Source organism: Mustela erminea, chromosome X (assembly GCF_009829155.1).
Source record: "Mustela erminea isolate mMusErm1 chromosome X, mMusErm1.Pri, whole genome shotgun sequence".
Classification (NCBI taxonomy): Eukaryota; Metazoa; Chordata; class Mammalia; order Carnivora; family Mustelidae; genus Mustela; species Mustela erminea.
Genome location: NC_045635.1, coordinates 89,601,421 through 89,623,037, shown reverse-complemented (window position 1 = coordinate 89,623,037; position 21,617 = coordinate 89,601,421). Strand labels below are relative to the sequence as shown.

General features: G+C 45.2%; 1 protein-coding gene across 1 annotated transcript; it reads right to left on the bottom strand.

Moving 5' to 3' along the window:
* Positions 1-734: 734 nt before the first annotated feature.
* PRPS1 (phosphoribosyl pyrophosphate synthetase 1) lies at positions 735-21,120 on the bottom strand. The gene is made up of 7 exons (XM_032330571.1): positions 20,845-21,120; positions 10,176-10,359; positions 9,116-9,214; positions 7,936-8,060; positions 4,855-5,028; positions 2,551-2,710; positions 735-1,825 (listed from the first exon to the last, which is right to left on the bottom strand). Exons 1-7 carry the CDS (start codon positions 20,964-20,966, stop codon positions 1,733-1,735), a joined length of 957 nt encoding a protein of 318 aa, XP_032186462.1. The 5' UTR covers positions 20,967-21,120; the 3' UTR covers positions 735-1,732.
* Positions 21,121-21,617: the final 497 nt, after the last annotated feature.

The window sequence follows — 21,617 nt, the reverse complement described above, 5'->3', positions numbered from 1 at the left end:
GCACATACTTCAGAGCCCACCTCAGTCTCTTTGGAATCCACCCTGTTTTTTCCCCCAAAAGCCTCACTGTAAAGTTGAGATCCCAATATTCAACGTAAAGTGCAACCAAGGCAAACAAAAGCAGAACCAGGCTTCAAAGATAAAGGGGCGCTGAGCTCTGCAGAAAGCTCTGGAAGCACGTGGCTTCTCCCGAAGAAAAAGGGCACCCTTATTTAATGAAGCACCAAAAACAAAAACAAAACCAAAACAAACAAAAAAACCCCACTGAACGTTCTGGAATGCATTATAATTCATTCTTTAATTGTACACATTTATCTTCCCCAGTTTTTAATTAGGAGGCCTGATATGAAATGCCACACGTGTGTCTACTACCAATGGAGGGAAATTTTGCATTTGGCAAAATTGGTTCCAAATGAATAAATGATAGAAACTACACTCTTCCTATGAGAAAGTACTGAATGTCCAGCCTTGGGGAGAACCAGAGATCCAGGAGGCCTGACATGCAATGTACCCTCCGGTATAGAAGGCACAGAATCACACCATATGTAGTTCTCGGTAAACCCCAGACTTCTTAAGGTCTTACTATTGAACAGAACTGTGGCCAAGGTCTTCTCTTGGCTGAACCATGCAGCTAACAGTCTAGAGACGCAGAAGAGCTATCATTGGGCAGCAAGATCCCTTTAGACCAAATCTGCAGCAGAAAGATCGGTACAGACACGGTAAGGACCCACAAATCACACACAGACACTTTATTAGTTTCCTCTACAAGAGACAATAACATCAGTCTTTTTAACAGAAATCTCAGGTCACTGGAGAGACCAAAGAGATGGAAGGAAGATGAAATATTTAAATTAATCAAAAGGCACTACGACCCCACCTAAAACCTACTACCATGGTGGTAGCGGGCTACGGAAGATTACTCTATGACAAAAATAATCCGTGTCAATGTCAGAGATTACGCAGCAGGAAGCGACTTTGCTTTCCAGAAGACTGGTACGGGGACCACTTGCGCCCGGAGGACATCTGGCCAGGGGAAGGGCAAGATGGCTGAAGGTCAAGCCAAATGGAAAGGAATGGCCACAAAGGAGAATCCAAGCGACACAATCCCCGAGCAGGGGATGAAGGATCAGGCTTTTTCCTCCCAAGAAGCAGTCATTGCCCTGTGTGCTGCCTCCCCAACCAACCCCGGGCACCCCCACCCCCTCCAGAGAGTGGCCTTAAAGGACTCAGAGGCCCAAGCTGGGGCTGCCTAGGGCTCTTGCTGCCATTTCACAGAGACTTTTGAGAGCCTGTCACAGACTGGGGGTGGAGGGGGGAACCCGGGTGGCTCTGTTGCCCGGAGTTCTGAACCAAGGAAACCCTGAAGTATTCACATGCAAAGTAGTCTGTGCTTTCCCCCCTCCTCCCCGGGCCACATTCAAACACCCCTGCACAGCGCCCTCCAGAGCCTGAAATCTCGCTGCTGGGCTACAGGTAAAGCTACAAGGCTCAAAGCAGCGTCAAGCCAGAATGAGACAATGCAGGCGAGGGGGGGTTTTGAGGGGGGGTGAAAATCGCAGCAGTTAGTCTCAATCCGTCTTTCTCTACATTTAGGAGAAATGCTAATACACCCGATGAGGGGTTTAGAAAGCTTGGCTGGAGCAAGCTGGGCCTTCTGTGGAATTTGTCATCAAATACCAAGGGAAAACAGGGGGTGGGGTTCACTTTGTAAAAAGCCTCAGCGGTTACTCTATTATAAAGGGACGTGGCTGAACAGGTAGGAAACGGATTCCCCGTTGTGAGTTCTCCTGATGGCTTCTGCCAGGATCATGGAGATGTCGATCACCTGCGGGAGCCAAGAGGAGCATCAGGTTAGTGGCACACAGATGACCGACCCGTTGGCCGACACTGGTGAGCAGCCTCACAGGGAGCCTTCCCCTTCAGACCGCAGCACAGGGCTGCGTCCCCTCGTGAGCCACCCCAGCTATATTCTGCATAGTATTTCTCCACATGAAGTTCAGAGACTCAAGGGATTCTTGTACACACTTTAAATGAAGCAAGGCCTTGTTCTTTCAGCACAACAGCTCTTAAATAATTACTTGGAATTAAAGGAGTGGTCCCAGGACCTCCTGGTTTTGTGGGTCTCAAATGGAGCCAAGGAATCTGTGTTTTAACAAGAACCCTAGGTAATTAACTTAGGCTGTTTCCATAGCAGGCTCTGAGACACTGAAGTTCTGAGGGGTGTACCCCGCCCCGTTCACAGGTTTCCCACTGTGTCTGCAGGGGCCAACAGCTAAGAGTGACACACGCACAGTGTAAAGCATGGACTTGCAAAGTGGAGTGTGTATCACCATCACTGAGAGAGTCCTCTGTCCTCCAGAGGTTCGCCTTGCAATCTGAACTTTTAAGCGTGCTTTTTTTTTTTCCTTTGGGGTCACAGGTCCCGATGACAGACTCAGCCCTTAAGGGCAAAGGAGGACATCTTCAGAATCCAGACCCCCAACTCGCCACAGGCAACCGCCTCCTGAAAATACCTCACAGAGACTTCTTTTGCAAGAGTCCCCTCCTCACCTGTATTTTGGAGCAATGCTTCATCTTATCCTCCTGAGGTATGGTGTTAGTGACAACTACTGCTTCAAAGCATGCGTTGTTAATGCGAGAAATGGCTGGGCCAGAAAAGATTCCGTGAGTCAAAATTGCATAAACTCTGGTGGCTCCAGCTGAGAGAAGTCTAGAAGAAAAAGCAGAGTTGCTCTGGATTACTCACTTGTCTCACTTGTCACTAAAGGGCCTGAGTTAGCGGGGAGGGGATTTTATCAGAACTTGGGTGCCTTAGAAAAACACATCTTGCTCTCAGTTCTAGAGGTCAAGATCAAGGTGGTGACAAGGTAGCTGTCACCCTGAAGCCTCTTCTCTTGGCTTGCTGGCAGCTGCCATCTCTCACTGTGTGCTCACACATGATTTCTGTGTGCACCTATGCATGGGGGAACCAGCTCTTGGGTGTCTCTTCTTACAAAGGCACTATTCCCATCATAAGGTTCTCCTGCCATGGCCTCATCTAAACCTAGTTACCTCTCCCAAGGGCCCCATCTCCAAATACCATCACTGGAAGTCCTACGCTTCCAGTGAACTTTAGGGGGACATGATTCAGTTCATAGCAAGAGAAATAACTGGACTAAGAACTTACCTGAACTGGTTCGGATTAACGAATTAAGACTGGAAAAGACTGCTAGGCTCAACAAAATCCATCGCCTTTTTATCCTGGGCACACAGCTGGACTACATTTCCCAGCCTCCCTTGCAAAGTTAGGAGTGGCCCTGTGACTTAATTCTAGCTATCAGAATGTGGGCAGATGCAATGTATACCACTGGTTGGGCTTAGAAGAATCTTCCATGGTGATTCTCCATGCTCTTGTTTTCTCTTTCTGGCTGGCCAAACTGGAAATGTCTTCTAAGGTAATCTTGGAAGCCGTATGTTAAAGATGCAGCACCACAAAACCCAAAGAGGGACACTTACCTGCACCAGAGTAAACCAGGAACAAGAAACTATCATGGTAATGAACAGACATTTCAGGGAGCTGATCTGCTACAGACATTAGGGTCACCTTAATCATACAAGGACGATATGAGTTTTATCAATGTGTACTCCAGGATCCCAATCAGGAATTGCTCAGCCCATGAACACTTTCTTAGCCCCTTTTATATGCCAGGCCCTGGGCATGGCACAGATACCCCGAGTTTAAGAAAAAATTAGAAACAAGGCTCTCCACAGTCGTGTGGATTATAAGCAATGGGGAGCCACTTAAGGTTTTTAAGGAGAGGAGTGATGGGTTCTAGCCTTAGTTTCAGATAGATTAGCTAGTGGGGAGGCAATGAGAGAGATGGACTGGGGAGGTAAGAGACTGGTGGCTAGCAGCAGAATGAAGAGAGTGAAGGCACAGCTTGGAACAGTGCAGGCAAGGGATACCTGGGTGGCTCAGTTGGTGAACTGTCTCCCTTCGGCTCAGGTCATGATCTCAGGGTCCTAGGATTGAGCCCCACATTGGGCTCCCTGCCCAGCAGGGAGTTCTGCTTCACCCTCTCTCTCTGCCTGCCACTCCCCCACTTGTGCTCTCTCTCTCTCAAATAAATAAATAAAATCTTAAAAAAAGAAAATCACAAGGAAAATACATTTCTAGTACTGCACTGTATTTATAAAAGCAAAATGCATAAATGGACTCACACAATTCAAATCTGTACCAAGGGCCAATTCCTATCTTTTCAGGCCCATACATATCTACTTAATTTGTTTTTTAAAACTACCAAACATTGATTATTCAAGGGCACCTGGGTGGCTTAGTTGTTAAGCATCTGCCTTCAGTTCAGGTCATGATCCCAGCGTCCTGGGATCAAGCCCCACATTGGGCTCCCTGCTTAGCGTGGAGCCTGCTTCTTCCTCCCCAACTCCCCTGCTTGTGCTCCTGCTCTCACTGTCTCTCTTTCTCTGTGTGTCAAATAAATAAAAATAAAATCTTTAAAACAATCAAACTAACAAAAAGTTGAGTATTCAGAGTGGTCAAAACATTTTGCAAATAAAGTGGTGACAGTCGCACGACACTGCCGATGTAATTAACGGCCCTGAATTGTACACTTAATGTTCAAAATGGCCAATTTTATACTCTGTATGGTTTACCATAATAAAGTCAGGAGATATGGGGGGGGGAAATATTCATTAACGTATGCACACTGCAACTCAAGCCTCAGGTGATAAGTCTCCCAAAGCTAGTTACCATCCCCCTCGACTCACTTCCATGAGAATCCGCTGGCGTAAGGCACTGAGATGGCAGCGGGCTACGTGTTCCCCTTCTGACCACCGGCCCCACCTCTCCTCACTCACTTGTCAGCAGCATGGCAGATTGTGCCACAGGTGTCAGCCATGTCATCCACTAGGATGGCCACCCGGTCCTTCACGTCTCCCACCAGCACCATGCGGTCTACTTCGTTAGCCTTCTTCCGTTCTTTGTGAATCAGAGCGAAGTCCACATTCAACCGGTCTGCAATGGAGGTCACTCTGCAAAACAGGGTGTTCGAAGTTAAACCCAAGGACGAAAGACAGGGACTAAACGATGGGCTTGTTTTCCGGCGGGGAGGTGCGGGGGGAGGGAGGGAACACTCTTTGAAACCAAACTGTTCCCAGGGCTGGAAGAAAAGAGCTTTCATTGATTGACTTCTCAGAGGCCAAAGGCACAAAGTGGGTTTTATAGACTAAAGCCTCCTATCCTGAGAGCAGTTTATGAGCGTATTAGTCAGACTTCGATTATAATTAATTCTGGTTTACAGCGAGCGGGGGATAGCCAGATGCCTCACCAGTCCCAGGAAGCAGTAGGATGCGAAGGCACGTTCATTTAATAGATTGGCAGCAGAAGGGGGAGAGAGAGAAGACGTCATTAACTAAGGCCGCGAGTGCACAGATTGGCCCAATTTGACATGCGGATGTTGTGAGAAGTGAACCTGGTCCTGGCAGGAGAGGAGTCAGAATGCCTGTGCTCTCACCACACTCCCCTCAGTGCTCCACCAACTGTCAATGTCAACTGTACCTGGACACCAAGCTTGGAAGTTCCTTTTAGGAGCGCTAGAAAGAAAGTTATACCAATTAACCAGGAAAACTGGACATCTGGCCGCACAGCCTAAAGTATCTCCAAGTCAAAACGTCAGTCTCATTTTGCTATTACACAATAATACAAACCGAACTAGAAGGTGGGACAGGAAGACCGATCACTAATGACCAAGTCCCGTATAATAATTCACTCAACCAGAAATCGATTCAGCATAAATGACAGCGAGCTGCTCAGTGTAAATGGCATGCAGGCCTGTGGTCTGCTGTGCCATCCTCCCCCCCGTCCACGAAGAAGCCTGTGCCTTGGGTCTTTTTTTTTTTTTTTAATGCAGCACTGCTCCAACCAGAGCATTATGCCTGGTTTCTGCTATGACTATGGTCACGTGACTGGTGTTGTGCTGGATAGGGGAGAATGCATGAGCCTGTCACAGAGAACACAGAAGATCCGAACCACAACTTGGATGGCATCTATACCCTGACCTAGGGACCACACCCTGTGCTCTCCCTGACTACTGGGTGGGCAAGAGGAACATCAAGAATAACCCATCTGCTTGGAACATTTATTATCCAAAACAAATGCATGATCAAATTAGCTCAAGTGTCCCCAACCGTCCAGACTCGATGGCCAACAAACTCAATGACCGACAAAGCAGAAGGGCTGGAAAAGTCATTCCCTAAAGCCCTGAGGGGAGAAACTGCAAGTCACCAGCACACCGGGATCTCCACCAGTATACTCCGAAAACCCTACCAAGGCAGAAGTGATAACAGCCACTCACTCTGAAAACACTCCACTGCTGTAAGAACATTATCAACACACACACAAAAGAGTCACCTACTGAAGGCAGTTTTCCTGTACCCAACTTTGGAAAGAAAAGCTTGCCTGATTATTTATTTAAATCAAACATGACTATTTTCTAAGTCCCATGGCAAGATGGGAAAATAGTGGCCAACAAGTTAAGACAAGTTTGACAACTACCAGTAGGGGGATGCTTCTTAGGCGCACCGCTGTTACTGATGGTAACTAGCAATTACGTGGGACTCGTGAAGCCATGCCTCTGGCTGAATAACGGAACCCAAGTTCTCAGTTTGGTGGTTCTGCTGAAGTTAGTGAAGTAATAAGGTTGTTGGGAAACAGTCACTGAAAATCTGAGTGGCTTCAGAAGGATCTGAATTAGCTTTTCCTAATCATCTGTGTTTTGTAGCTTCTCCATTCTATTTCCACCAAGAAGAACACGTGTTTTCCTTTTGAATGCATTACTATTGAGGAAATCAAGAGCTCAGTCTGCACCAGGTGAACTGTAAAGCCCCTAAACTGGTAATCCTTGGCAATCAGTTTGTTTAAAATGTTAAAATAAAGTTTTTAAATAAAGTTACTCCACTTTATTTTCCTTGCTGCTTATTATCTTCATGCCAGAATGAAAATGGTCTAACCACCAGCATCATCAGGCAAGGAAAAACGCCTACTTGTCCACTAATAGCACGTAGTTTGAAAGTGGGTGCCATTCATTAGAAATCCCAATTTCCCACCATTCTGGATCGCTTCCCAGTGGTGTGGCTAGCTCTGCAGTGCCAAGCTGACTCATGGGTTTCAGTCAAGCCTACAACATGGTAACTACTTAAGGGCCCCCTTTGTGCTGCCCTGCCTTTCAGGCATGACTCAGGCCAGTAAAAGAGGGTTAGTAAAACTATGCCCAGCCTGTGCCCCAGCTCCACCCACTCTGAAGTAGAGCTGACCCTTGAAAGACATGGGTTTGACCTGTGCAGGTCCACTTAAGAGCCGATTTCTATTGGTGCAGTGGAGTACTGAAAACATATTTTCTCAGTAACATTTTCTTATCTCTTGCTTTCTTTCTTGTAATATACTATGTAATTCACATCAAATACAACAGGGTTAATCAGCTGTTTATGTTATTGGGAATGCTTCCAGGTAATAGTTGGCTGTCAGGAGTTGAGTTTTGGGGTGGTCAAAAGTTCTATGTGGATTTTTGACCACATGGGTGAGGAGGACGACACCCCGAACCCCCATGTCGTTCAAGGGTCAACTGTACTTAAAAACTGTCATCTGCTAGAAAAGTATCACTTTCTGGGGCACCTGCGGGGCGGTGGGGGGCAGTTAGTTATGACCTGCCTTCGGCTCAGGTCATGATTCCAGGGTCCTGGGATTGAGCCCCAGGCCAGGCTCTCTGCTTAGCAGGGAGCCTGCTTCTCCCTCTCTCCCCCACCCATATGCTCTCTCTCGCTATCTCTCTCTCTTAAATAAATAAAATCTTTACAAAAAAAGAAAGAAAAATACCACTTTTTGACACAATTGTCTGAACGACTTCCCCAGTACTTTGAGAATAATATGCATTCCAGCCATACCTCTTTGCTCCACCAGCATCAGGTGAGACAATAGTACAGTTCCTCCACTCAGAGATGTTCTCCCTTATCCATTTCAGGACAGCTGGCTCGGCATACAAATTGTCCACGGGGATATCAAAAAAGCCCTGTAGAAAGAAGCTGAGTCGTGTTTGCTTTGTTTTTCTGCACTTCCATTTATAAATGACCAATACAAAGAGGTTAATAATAATCTGCCCAACGAATACTTTCCTGTAACGTTCAGACTGATTGGGAGGCATGCCTGGTGGAAGAGACTAAAAATGGCTTCCTCAAACCTGGGCGGCACAAGACAGTCCAGCCAAGATGGGCAAGGCCTGGCCTCAGCTAACCCATAACTGAAGAAGGGGACATGAGTGAGCCCTTGGGAAGCATGGCCAAGTTCAGCCGATACCAGAACAGCCCAGTCAATGTGTAGACTCGTGAGGTCATACTGCCTTATGCCACTAAATGCTGGTTTGTTAGGGAGCAAGAGCTAACTGCTAAACCAGTTAGAGAAGCTAGTAGAATGTATTTATAATAAATGGTCACACAGAGTAACTCTAATACTAGCTGCTATTAATTAGTTGTGTTTCTCAACAAATCTGTTCCTCTTCTATGAAATGGGTAGAATCACCTACTCCGGTACCTCACTGGATTGCCACAAGCCTCCGAGGAGGATCTGAAAGTCCCTTTAAATAGTACAAAATAGAAGGTAGTATTCCACTCCCCTTTCTCTGGGTTTATGCTAGGAAGTAGGTTCCGATAGCTATGCCTCTCAATTTAATGATGACGGTAACAGTTCCTGTTTATTGAGCACCTGTCCTGGGCCAGCGTTCCACCATAAATTTCGTACTCACAGTGACAATGCAGTGTGTGTTCGGGAGGAGTTAAAATAACCTGCCCAAGGTTACAAAGCCGCTGACTGTCAGAGCCAATATTCAAACCAGGTCTGAACCCAAACCCAATGCTCTTTCTCCGAATCCCAGCCAGCCTCCCCTACCCATCCACCCCAGAGACTAAGGTCAGGAAGTATGCTGATGGTGAGCGTGCTTGCAGCGGTGTCAGTGTACTGGTTAATCTGAGCGGCACGTGGGCAGGTTTTTGCTCCTCTGCGGTCTCCAGCATTATCAGCTCTCTCCTCCCCAACCCCCTTTCTACTGCCCACTATTTCGCTTCCAGATACCTGAATCTGAGAAGCATGCAGGTCCATGGTGATAATATGATCCGCGCCTGCTACAGACAGCATATTTGCCACCAGCTTGGCTGAGATTGGAGCCCGGCTCTAAACGGAGGTGGAGGAAAGAAGAACAAAAAAACCAAACAAGCCTTTTTGAGAAACAATTCATTTGCTGGAGAAGCATCCCTTTAATGTGCATTTACTAGGTTCAAGGCACTGTGCTGCCAGGAAATTCATAGAAAGTGCCGTGGCCACTGACTTCATGAGTAGCTCAGTCTAGCATGAAGAGTAAGCGGAGTATCCCTTTTCCAAATCAGGATAGGCTTTCCGAAAAGTAAAATACCTTCCTACCTTTTGTTTTCTTAACTCAATGTGCATAGTTTCAGCCTATCGAGTGTTGCAATGCTCAATTATTTAAACCAGGCAGACTTAAAAAAGAACAGGCAAGTACACCTGCTGCACTATAAAACAGCAAAGGCGTTGCGCTTTACTCTGTGGGAGCACCATACTCTCTCAGAATAAAAATATCTGGCCTTCTCCCAGACATTGTATGCAAAATCTAAGCACCGATTATTACAACAGTCCTGGCAAAGTTTTATGTGTATTACCTTAGCCTCTAATACAGCAGACAAATGAGGTGAGATGTGTATGTGTGTAATGAGACTAAGCATTCGTGTAACCGACTTCCAAGTTTGATGAAGAGGTCACAGCTGGAACCCTGAGAGGGTCCCAGAGGAGCTACTAGAGTTTAAAAAATAATTCTCCTCCATGGTAGCTGGTGCTTAGTCCTACTGACATAATGAAAAAGTCGCATTGAGCTAACTGGAAGTCACATATGAATAGGTGGAACAAACACAGACTATGAATGTGTTGATTTATATAAACCAACCCCACATCAATTGTTTCTGAACACTGGGTGATACCTATGAGAGTGTGGTAAAAAAGTAATACATCTTCTACATATGGGTCTGAGGATTAAGGAGTTTTTGTGACTTTGGGCAAGTACTTCATATGATTTTAAAAAAAAAGTGTTTTTTTTTTTTCTTAAAGGAGATTCTGCTCCCACCTTATCCTTTTTATCCTGTCGGGCATAAGGGAAGCATGGGATGACTGCAGTAACCCGGCTGGCTGAGGCAATCTTGCAGGCATTAATCATGATCAAAAGCTCCATTAGATTGTCATTGATTTCGCCACAACCACTCTGAACAATGTAGACATCCTCTCCACGTACGCTTTCTCCAATCTCCACACTACAACGAGAAAGGAAGGAAAGCAAAAACAAGGAAGATATTTTATTTAGAATTTTTTTAAAAGATTTTATTTATTTATTTGAGTGCGAGAGAGAGAGAGAGAGAGAGAGAGAGCGAGCATGGCGGGGGAGGGTCAGAGGGAGAAGGTGACTCTCTGCTTAGCGGGGAGCCTGATGTGGGACTTGATTCCAGATTCCAGCACTATGACCGGAGCCAAAGGCAGAGGCTTAACCACTGAGCCACCCAGGAGCCACAAAAAACAAGAGATTTTAAAGCACTATCCTACACTTCTATGGACAGCAAGGTCTAAAAAGTACACCTTCCCTACTACTGTGCTGTTCATGGGTTACAGCCCAGTGGGGGTCATGTGGACACGGTCATGTGGACACATCCCCTCACTTTGGGAGAGCCCCTGTACCGAAAACAGTCTACTGCCTCAGTTTACTCCAGTATGCCATACAAATAGCTACTTTTACATGTGATGTGGCAGGAAGATTGGCTAAAGCACTCAGAAGTACTTGGAACGTAATTTCAGTGAGCTGCCTGTATCTCATTATAGAGAGGAACAAGACATGTGCATGCAAATTTGATACAAAATCTGTGACTGTCACAATCCACCCAGAACAAAAGCAGAAGGATCACGTAAGGAGTGAGTCACTACTGTTCTATAATGATGCCTTCTACAGAAGCCAATACATCTACCACACTGGCACTTCACTCAACAAATAGTCCATGTTCATATGCCAGTCACAGTGCTAAGTGCCAGAGACACATGGAGAACAAAACAGATGTGGCCCTTGCCTCCATTTTATGCTAACTGTATTCTGTCCAATTAGTAAGTCTTGTTTAAAAAACATTCCACAGGAATTATGGAGTAGGGCTATACTTTACCATAAAAAGAAAGTTTTAACAGCCACGCTTGAATCCTTACCAAGAATAATTTAGGATTAAAAAATCATAACCTCCGTGACACCTCACAGCAACACCACTTCCCGAATTAAACCTGCAGGGGCGGTGGGGGTTATTTGCGGATGTGTGTGTACAGTATGTAGTGTGTATCAATCAGGACTAGGCTAGAGAGCTGATGACTTCTAGCGATCAAGAGCAAAACTTCAACGGGAGGTAATTCCATTGCCAGAAGCAGGTGATACAGAAGATAATTATTTAATATTTATTCCTTTCCAATCCAAACGACAGTTGATTTTAAAAAGAATGGGATTAGTTTATATTACAAAACAAGAAAAATAAGTGCTAATGGTAAAAATCAAGCCAGAAATCAATGAGAACAGGGAGGCTGAGATTCCTGGTAGCCAGAACAAAGAAGAAAACACATTGGTCTGGAGTATCTGGAGATAAACCTTCAGGCACTGAATTCAAGAAGTATTTTATACCAGGGATCCTCACATTAAAAGTGCATTATTTTCTCAATAATCAATATCAATAAGGCACACCTGGGTGACTCAGTCAGGTAAGTGTCTGCTTTTGGCTCAGGTCATGGCTCAGGGTCCTGGGATCAAGCCCCACGTGGGGCTCCCTGCTCAGCAGGGAGTCTGCTTCTCCCTCTCCCTCTTGCTCATGACTCTCTAGCTCAAATAAATAAATAACCTTTAAAAAAGCAAAAAAAAAAAAATCAGTATCAATAATCTTAGTTCCTATACCGATAAAGTAGAAAATGGGCAAAATAAACCCAAAGTAAGCAGAAAAAAATTACCGTAAGAGCGAAGTCAGTGAAACTGAAAACAGGAAAACAAAAGCGAGAAACCAATGAAACACAAAGCTGACTCTTGGGGTAAGGGGAATTAAACTGATAAGCCTCAGGGCACCTAGCTGGCTCAGTGGTTCTTGATCTTGGAGTCGTGGGTTTGAGCCCCAGGTTGGGTACAGAAATTAGTTACATAAACTTCAAAAAATTTTGAAAACAAACAAACAAACAAACAAACAGATAAACCTCTAACAAGACTAACCAAAAAACAGCTTCACTGGAGAGCTCTACCAAACATTTGAAGAATGAACACAAATTGTGCACCATCTTTTCCAGAACACAGATGAGGCAACGCATTTTACATTTTAAGAGGCCAGTATCCGCGAGACACCCAAAGCAGACAAAAGCAAGCTAAGGAAACTACACAGAGGGAGAAGTGTGGGTGTGGTTACAACAGGAAGGAGCCTTGTGGTGACAAGATGGTTTTGTATCTTGACTGCCTCAAGGGCAGTATCATGCCTCTCGCATTAACACTACAGTTCTGCCAAAAAACTATAGTTTGGAAGAACTCTGGTTGGGAGACTTGGGAAAACTGGGAAACGGGTACACAGGATTTCTCGGTATCGTCTCCTACAATTACATGTGAATCTACGACTGCTGTGAAATTTGGTTTTAACAACAAAGGGCATTACGCCCCTCTTGTCCAGTTGGATTACGTTCTGAGAAACTACGTTAATACGGTGAGGGAATCTGGAAAACTCGGTTTTTTGATTTGATAAATAGCTCTTCTCCAAATACCTTCTCCCTAGTTTACTATGCAGCAGTCACATGGTCTGTCTTCCTCTAAGTTCCCTGCATCCATCCCTCCTCACGTCAGTGCCCTGCACTTCATCCCACTACCTGGAATGGTCTTTCTGTGAGCAGCTCATTTATTTCTCAGGTCTACAATCAAAGTGTGTCCTCTATCTTAATTTGAAAAAAAGTGACATCCCTGAGGACCAAAAGATTAAAAGTGACTTAAAAAAAAAATCAACCGGGGTGCCTGGGTGGCTCAGTTGGTTAAGCATCTGCCTTCCACTCAGGTCATGATCCAGGGGTCCTGGGATCGCGCCAGGCATTGTCTGGCTCCCTGCTCAGTGGGGAGTTCTCCCTCCTCCCCACTGCTCGTGCTCTTACTTGGTCTCTCAAATGAATAAATAAAAAATCTTAAAAAATAAAATCAACCAGGGCATCTGGGTGGCTCAGTGGGTTAAAGCCTCTGCCTTTGGCTCAGGTCATGATCTCAGGGTCCTGGGATCAAGCCCCGCATCCGGCTCTCTGCTCAGCGGGGAGCCTGCTTCCTCCTCTCTCTCTGCCTGCCTCTCTGACTACTTGTGATCTCTGTCTATCAAATAAATAAATAAAATCTTTAAAAAAAATTAAATAAAATCAACCAATTGTGCCATATAAGCTTCATTTGCATGCCGATTCAAGAAAGCAAGGCCTCCCCCATTTACGAAACAGGGAAATTTGGAACCCTAGTGCTCTTAATTTTTTTAGGCAAGAAAATGGTATCGTGGTTACTGAAATACATATGGGTGATAGAACATCCATGTTTGTTTCAAAATAATTGTGGGGAGGTGTGTGGGAGGGGAGATTGATAGATGAAACAAGATTAAAGCCAGTAATTGATACCTGCTGATCTGGGTGGGTGATGTGTACACTGGAGGAGACCTTTATACTATTCTGCTTCTGTTTGTTTGAAATGTTCCCTAACAAAGTGACTCTCCCCAATTACTACCTTCACAACTTACTACTTATCATGACTTGTTATGGGTTTATTTTTTACCCACTTGTTAATGGTTTTCTGTTCCCTTGGACTGCAAGCTCTGTGAAGGCAGGGACCAGATCCGTTGTGCTCTTCTGGACACAGTGAATTAGTAAGCACCCCCTCAGGATTCGGCTGCCCCTTGAGAGCCACTCACTTGAGTCAGAATGCAAACCTTCTGCAGGTGCGCTACTGAGAAGATTCAGAAGCCTGGCTTCCATCATCCCTCACAAAGTAACTCACTTCACCCTAGAGGCAAGCGGGTCCAACCTGTTTCTTTAGGATTTTGATAAATCTGCTCATACCCTTTCCACAGATAGATACCCAGCTGGCAGAGATTTTGTTTTGGGTAGAACCACAACCTGTTGGGCCCACCAGAGTGGGGAGAGTTACGAAGAATTTTATGGCAGGATCCTGCAATCTTGATACAAGAGGCAACCTAATGAACAATATGGCAATTTTGTGGACCCTGGTTTAGCTTAACCGATTGCTAGTTGTTTTTTTTTTTTTTTTAAAAGATCTTATTTATTTGAGAGAGACAGAAAGAGAGAGAACGAGTCGGGGGGAGAAGCAGAGGGAGAAGCAAGACTCCCCACTGAGCAGGGAGCCCCATGTGGGACTGGATCCCTGCAGCCGAGGTCATGACCTGAGCCGAAGGCAGACGCTTCACCGACTGACCAACCCAGATGCCCTGTGAACTGCCATCTATTAATCACCAGGATCAGCCTTAAAAAGCAATGGACTCTGTCGGTAATGTTAACTATGCCAATGCCAAAACTGCTTTCTGAAGACACTCTTCAAAAATTCAAATAGACAAGGAGGAGGGAGCCAGGAGGGGCTTTCTGGGAGAGCAACTTCCACGTTTCCAAAGTGTAGGTCCTAGAATGGCACTGTTCAATCTGGGAGGCACTGGACTTGTGTGGTTACCAAGCACTTGAAATGTGACTAGTGTGAGGAACTGAACTGAAATATGCTAGAAGCATAAAATACACACTCTATTGTGAGGATGGTATAAATAGAAGGAACAACATATCTCAATTTTAATGTCACTTAAGTGTTAAAACTACCCTATTTGGGGATATGCTGGGATAAATAAAAAATAGTATTAAAAAATTACAAACCACAAGCAGACAAGGCTGAATAACACCTCCCGGAGGAGACCATGTGCTGGTCTCCTTTAACAGGCAGTGGTGTTTAAAGAGACTTCTCACATCTCCTTTACTCACACTGCCCACCCACCCTGTGAGAAGTTCCAGGCTACAAGAGCTCCTTCTACGTTTTATGGTGCACAATTCCGGGGTCTTGACCTGGTACTTCAAATATCTGAGCAACTTCAAAACTCAAAATTCTTATGGTGAGAGCCCCATACCGCATCACCTCCTTGACTAAGATCTTCATTTCCCAGGAGTAGAACCAAAGTCAGGCACAATGATTTCCAATAAAGTCAACGGTAGTCTCTACATCTGATATGCGGGAGGCCTACGGCTCTTATTTCAGTCAAGAACACAGAGTATCATCCGTGGTCCAGATGTTCACTCAACCAGAACCAGGTTGTTTGATGAGAAGCTAGGGGAACAGTAGTTTAACAAGTGGTCCAAGAGAGCATTAAGAGAAGGGCTAAGTCTCTATTTCAAAGGTTTCTTATTTTCAAGTAAGACCAGAAAGCAATATCCATAGACCATGATGCCATCCCTCTTCAAAAATGCCTCAATTACCGGGGTCAATATAAAAAATACCTAAAAGGAGCGCCTGGGTGGCTCAGTTGGTTAAGCCTCCGAATCCTGACTTCAGCTCTGGTCCCGGATCTTGGGGCCCTGGGGTTGAGCCCCGTGTTGGGCTCCATACTAAGCAGGGAGTCTACTCAAGATTCTCTCTCCCCCTGCCACCTCTTCTCCCCTATCCCCACTGGCTCTCTTGGCACTTTCTCTCTCTGGAATAAGTAAATACATCTTTTTAAAAAACACCCACAAAATTGCTTACATTGCTCCTTATGTTACTCAATATCGTTATTTAAGGATCCCATCCATAAAATTCCCAAAATTTTGTGCTTGGAAGTGTCTAAAGTATCTTATGAAAATAAAAACTACATGATCCACTGCATATGTCTTTATCTTTATCCCTTTGGCTGCCAGGAAGTCAAGGGATACAGTTAAATTAACACTGAACTTCAGTAATCACTTTATGCCAAATTCTTGGCATGATTACGATAGTCCTTTGTTCTAGAAGGCTTCTAATGCATCTATTTAGTGAAATTTTTGTACGTGTGACACACATGACATGTGACACATCATGAAACATGCTTCAAATCCTTTTTTGAAAGCAGATAAGGTATGAATTGTAAAATTAAATTATCACTGCCAACTTACACATCAGGACCATTTGCTGAATATAATACTTTAGTAGAGGTGATTCTTTTAGAAATTATATTCTAACATCAGAGGTTTGAAAAATAATTTTTATAAAAGCACCAGCTCACTACCCTGTACAATCGCTGGGAACATTTCTGTGTTATTGTATCACCCAGCCATTCAGCCGTTTCCCAAAGCCAAATTCAGTACTAAAACTTACCCTCAAGCACAGACAGGTGTTATGACCAGGCATGTATCTAGTAACTTGGAAATTTTCTTTATTAAACAATATTCAAAATAAAGTGGTGCAGGGGTGCCTGGCTCAGTTGGTTGAGCTTTACACTCTTTGTTCCGGCTCAAGTCATGATCTCATGGATTGTGAGATGGAGCTCCATCAGGGCTCCACACTGCGGGGAATCCGCTAGAAGAATTCTCTCCCTCTCCCCACTCATGCACTCTTGTGAGCCCACTCTCAAAGAAATAAATAAATCAAAATCAAGTGGTGCAAGTAAAGTAGGACATTGCCTTATTTTACTGTGCATAGCTGATCTCGCTAATTAAGATCAATCCCTCCCTCCAGTAGTACTGTAGTGCACATTTTCCTAAAGCCTAAAAAGCCTGCAACCTACACTCAGATTATACAGCTCAGTCAAGAAACAGTTCAAGGATTCCTCAAAAAAATTTAGTATTTTTCTTATGGCTTCCTCTAAGTCAAAGAGATGATAAATTAGGCAAAGACTAATAACAGAACAGCTGTGCCTAAAACCTGTTTGCTCTTAATATACTCTATCAGGTGGAAAAACCTGGTTTAGCAATTTAAAGGGTAACATCCCATGTTCTCTCCCTCTAGCTAATGGTGTGTTTTCCAAGTGGCTTTGGGCCAATCATTCTCCCAATCTCCTAGTGAGGCCAGACTGGCTATGTCCATCCAATGAGAAAACTAGCTTTTCCTTTACTTTTCCTTTAGCATCAGGTGTAAGTGCATCCAACTAGCATGGAAGGCTACACAGAAGGAAATCAACTGAAATCTAGAAAGCAATTAGTAGTCTTAAGAAAATCTCAAGAATTCAGACGGAGACACTGGCATGTGCAAAATGCAAGGGATTAACTAACCAGGGGATATGGTTCTTAGGAAAATCCTCGGCAACCGAAGTTAGTCTTCCCCCTCTCAGCCTATCCAGAGTAACGAAACAAACCAAAGGTCCTTATCACTATTGAAGAGAGTAAACAAACAAACAAAAAGCCTTTTGAATATACTAAAATTTTAAAAGCCAGATGAGATAATTTATCAGCAAAAATTTAAACAGTAATACCTAGAGTTGGGCAAATTACTTAACCTCTGAATCTTAGTTCTTTCACCTGTAAAATGGGGATAATAACTTCTCAACAGGGTTGAGGGGATTAAAATGGATAAAGCACAGGGGCCTGGGTGGCTCAGTGGGTTAAGCCTCTCCTTCCCCTCACGTAGTGGTCCCGGGGTTCTGGGATCGAGCCCCCCATCGGGCTCTTTGCTCCATGTGGAGCTTGCTTCCCCCCCACCCCCGTCACTCTGCCTACTTGTGATCTCTCTTTCTCAGTCAAATAAATTAGTAAAATCTTAAAAAAAAAAAGAAATGGACAAAGATTTATGTTCAAAGGTTTTCATATAAAAGCATTAATAATAGGAAATAACTACTAGTAGGGACTTGGTTATCTAAAATAATGGTAAAACCGTCGGACAAGACTCTACAGCTATTTTAAACCATGTGCACTAAACATTAAGGGGAGAAATTATTCAAAAAATATTGCTACGTGATGAAAGCTAGGATATCTCAATATTTTAAGAGATTTCTTTTATTTATTTGAGACAGAGAGAGAATGAGTGAGAGGGAAAGAAAATCTGAAGCAGACTCCACACTGACCAGAGTCCAGTGCAGGGCTTGATCATGCAACCGTGAGATCATGACCTTAGCCAAAAAACCAAGAGTCAGACAGTTAACTGACTGAGCTACCCAGGTGCCCCAAACATCTTACATTTTTGAAAAAGTACTTAAACACACACAAACATCTGGAAGGTCATAGCTGAAAATGTGAACAGGTGATCGTGGGTGCTAGGATTATTTGGGATTTTTTTTCCCCTTGTCCTCTTCTGTATTTTCCACATTTTCTGCATATAATCACTTCCACTTCTCATCAACATTCACTGTGCATTTACTGTGTGGGACAGTGTTCTCCTTTACTCCTATCTCATTCAATCTTCACAATAATTCCATGGGTAGGGTAGATACTACTTTACAGATGACATTACTGGGGCAAAGAAAAGCAAAGATTTCAAATGCCAGTTCTCTGATTCCAGAGCATGAACTTCTAATCCCTCCTATCTACCTGTGTGTGTGTGAGACACTGACCTACATGTATGTATGTATGTATGCATGTTTCCTATATAACTGGATAGCAATGGATGATCTTGACTCGAGAAAAGCCACTCTGCTCAAAAGAGCACCACCCCTCATATTCTGCCAAATTGTACAGATAGTAAAATTGGCTCATTTGAGGCTGGGCTCTGCAGTTCCTCTCTCTGATGACCCAGAGTACCCACTGAGCCACTCTGTCCATGTCCTTTAGAGACCAGGAGTCATGCAGAAGAGCCAAAGGTTGGGGAGGGGGATGGAGAGGGGGAAGCTCCATAGGTAACATAGTCCATTATGTTCAACGAAGATTTTAGACCATCTAAGGAACCAAAAAGCTAATGATTAAGCCTGAAACAGGGAAACCAAACCAGTCAGCAATTTTCCACGTTGGGCTTAATCTTAGCCAGGATTTTCAAGCATGCTATTGTTCAGCTGTTTAAAAATGAAACCAGCCTGATCTCCGAAGTAGATTGGGATTGCTGATGAATTCAGATGAGTCAGAACACTAAATTATTCTCACCCTCCCTGTCTCCCAGTACAGCTTCAGGTTCTAGGATAATGCATTAGGCAGAGGGTGAAGGGGTAACACAAAGAAAAAGTCTTTGTATTTTTCCTAGAAGGGTAGGAAAAGAATTTAACAACCAGAGTTAAGGGGGCCAGAAAACCCCTCTAAATGAAAATCATTCTTGGCCCCTACCATACTGCCACTGGCAAAGTCTGATCCTGTAATGTCTTCTTATTATGGTGTCATAATGGTGTGGTCACAGCCAAAGACAGCAGCTTGGCCAGCCTCTTCTGACTAAGCTATTGCCTGGTTACAGACTGTGTCAGTGTTTGCACTATCATCTGCATCACAACCAGCGGCACAGTAAGTATCCAGAAGGAAGCTGTCCACTACACATGAATGCTTTTATCAGCAGGTCTAGGAAGGGTAAGGGAGTTACACTAGGGTAGTAAGTTTAAAGAAAGGAAAAAGGAAAGGCATCTAGGAATAAATGTTGCAAGCAACCTTAACTAATTTAACTGATTCTTGGGTTTGGAGTAAACTTTCCCCTTAACAGATGACTGTGCCCATGATATTGTGGGCACTGTCCTGATTTGATCAACAGGGCAAAGAAACACAAAGTATGAATACCAGAACAAGAAGATTCTACATTCTGGTGGAAGGATCAGGTAATTAAGTTTATCTCTAAGATGGCCCCCAAGGTGCAGGAGGAAGTTGAAAGTGGGGGGAGGGAGCAAGTTTAATTAGCAAGGCAATGAAAAAAATTCAAGCTGCAATGCACTATGCTCAATTCCGGTCTTGCACTCCATTATCTTTCCTCCATTATCTTAACACTCAGGGATAATAAAACTGTTTCCTAAATTCTCTACGGGGGCCAAGGGAAGTGGACAAGTTCAGGACAGAGTCTGCTAAATGAAAAACAGGTTTCTGTATGTATCATCCGTACCAGTAGCTGCACTGGGGAAGGTCAAGGATTCCAGAACTAAGGTTCCCTACCTAACATTTTCTGGATGGCTCAAGCTGAGATGCTGGCAATCAGGATGCAGAGTTGATGCACCACTTTAACTGAGCAGCTAGATTTAACTTCAATAGAGCTCCGCTTCTCAAGATGTGATGCTAAAGATGTGAAAAGCGAACGCCTGCCAATCCAGCGGAAGTCTTTAGTAATAATTTTGGCGCCCTCAGTACCTAATGTCAATTTTCCTCACTACAAAACCCGACCGACACCATTTCGAATTGAAAAGCTGCTTCGTAGACTCTAAGAGAAACACCGGGAGGGCTCAGTACACAGTAAGGTTCTCCCAAGCAAGCTGGTCCAAGAGTTAAAGCGAACCCAGTCCTGTCTGGATGGCTCAACAGCGAAGCGACAAAGCCACGTGTCCCCTTGGCTGAGGCTAAGCGTCTTTCCCTTTCCGTCGCTCTAGGCAGCCACTGTCCCCACCTTGGGTCCTCCAGCCCTTGCCTTCAAACCCAGCAGCTTTGCCTCACGCTCCATCTTGACTCCACCCCACGGCACGGTGAGAATGAACGTGACCCTCCCGCGAGAGGTAACATAACGGAAACAACCCGCGGGGCACGCTTGCCACGGAGCTGCCCCTTCCCCTACCCCAGCCCCCCACCCGGGTCGCACAGAACTCCCGCGGCGGCCCCATTCCCCCTACCCTCTGTCCCCCCGGCGTCAACCCCACCGCCCCGGCAGGTGAGGCCGGTCGGGGTCTCAACTTCGCCCTTACCAGGTCTCTTGATTACTGAATTTCTTAGTCACCACCTTGCCTAGTTCCAGGCCCAGGCGGTCAGCAATTTTCTGGGATAAGTCCTGGTGGGAGCTGCCGCTGAAGATTTTAATATTCGGCATCTTGGCTCACTACCCTAGGCACTCTCCGCCCAGCGATCACTGCTGCTGCCGAGACGGGACCCGAAGTCGGCCAAGAGACTCAGTGCTAACCGCTTAGCGTTGCTACTCCGCCATCTTACATTCCCGCCCGGCGCGCGGCTCTAAATTGCCCAGCGCCGGGGAGGCGGGGTCAGCGGGGAGGTCCCCACCCCGCCGCCCCGATTAGCTGAGCGGGAGCGAGGGGCGGGTTTCTCGCGGCAGCTCTGCCTGCCTCCAGTTGGCTGGAGGCCATGAAAAGGGCGAGGCTAAGGCATGGCCCCGCCCCCTGCAGCTAGGCTGTTGGGGAGCGCTGGCTCCCATGCGCCAAGCCGAACCACGCTTGATTGGGGGGGTGGAGGGATGTTGGTGACGCGTCGTGCCAGCTCTTGCTCGCAAGCGGGAATTCAGGCACGCTTATTTATCCCCTTTGGCAGCAGAGAGTAAGTCTGGCTCTGGTTTGCAGTTCCGTTTAAGAAAATCTGTTGATCGGGATGGCAGCCAGTTTGTCAGAACGAAGGGGAGATTTCTGAGCAGAAGTTTGCCTGTTTCTGAACGTGATTTTTATCTCTTTATAAGGGCTGGGTTGATATAAAACACGTCGACAGCACCGAGAGACACCCGTGGCACAGGTGC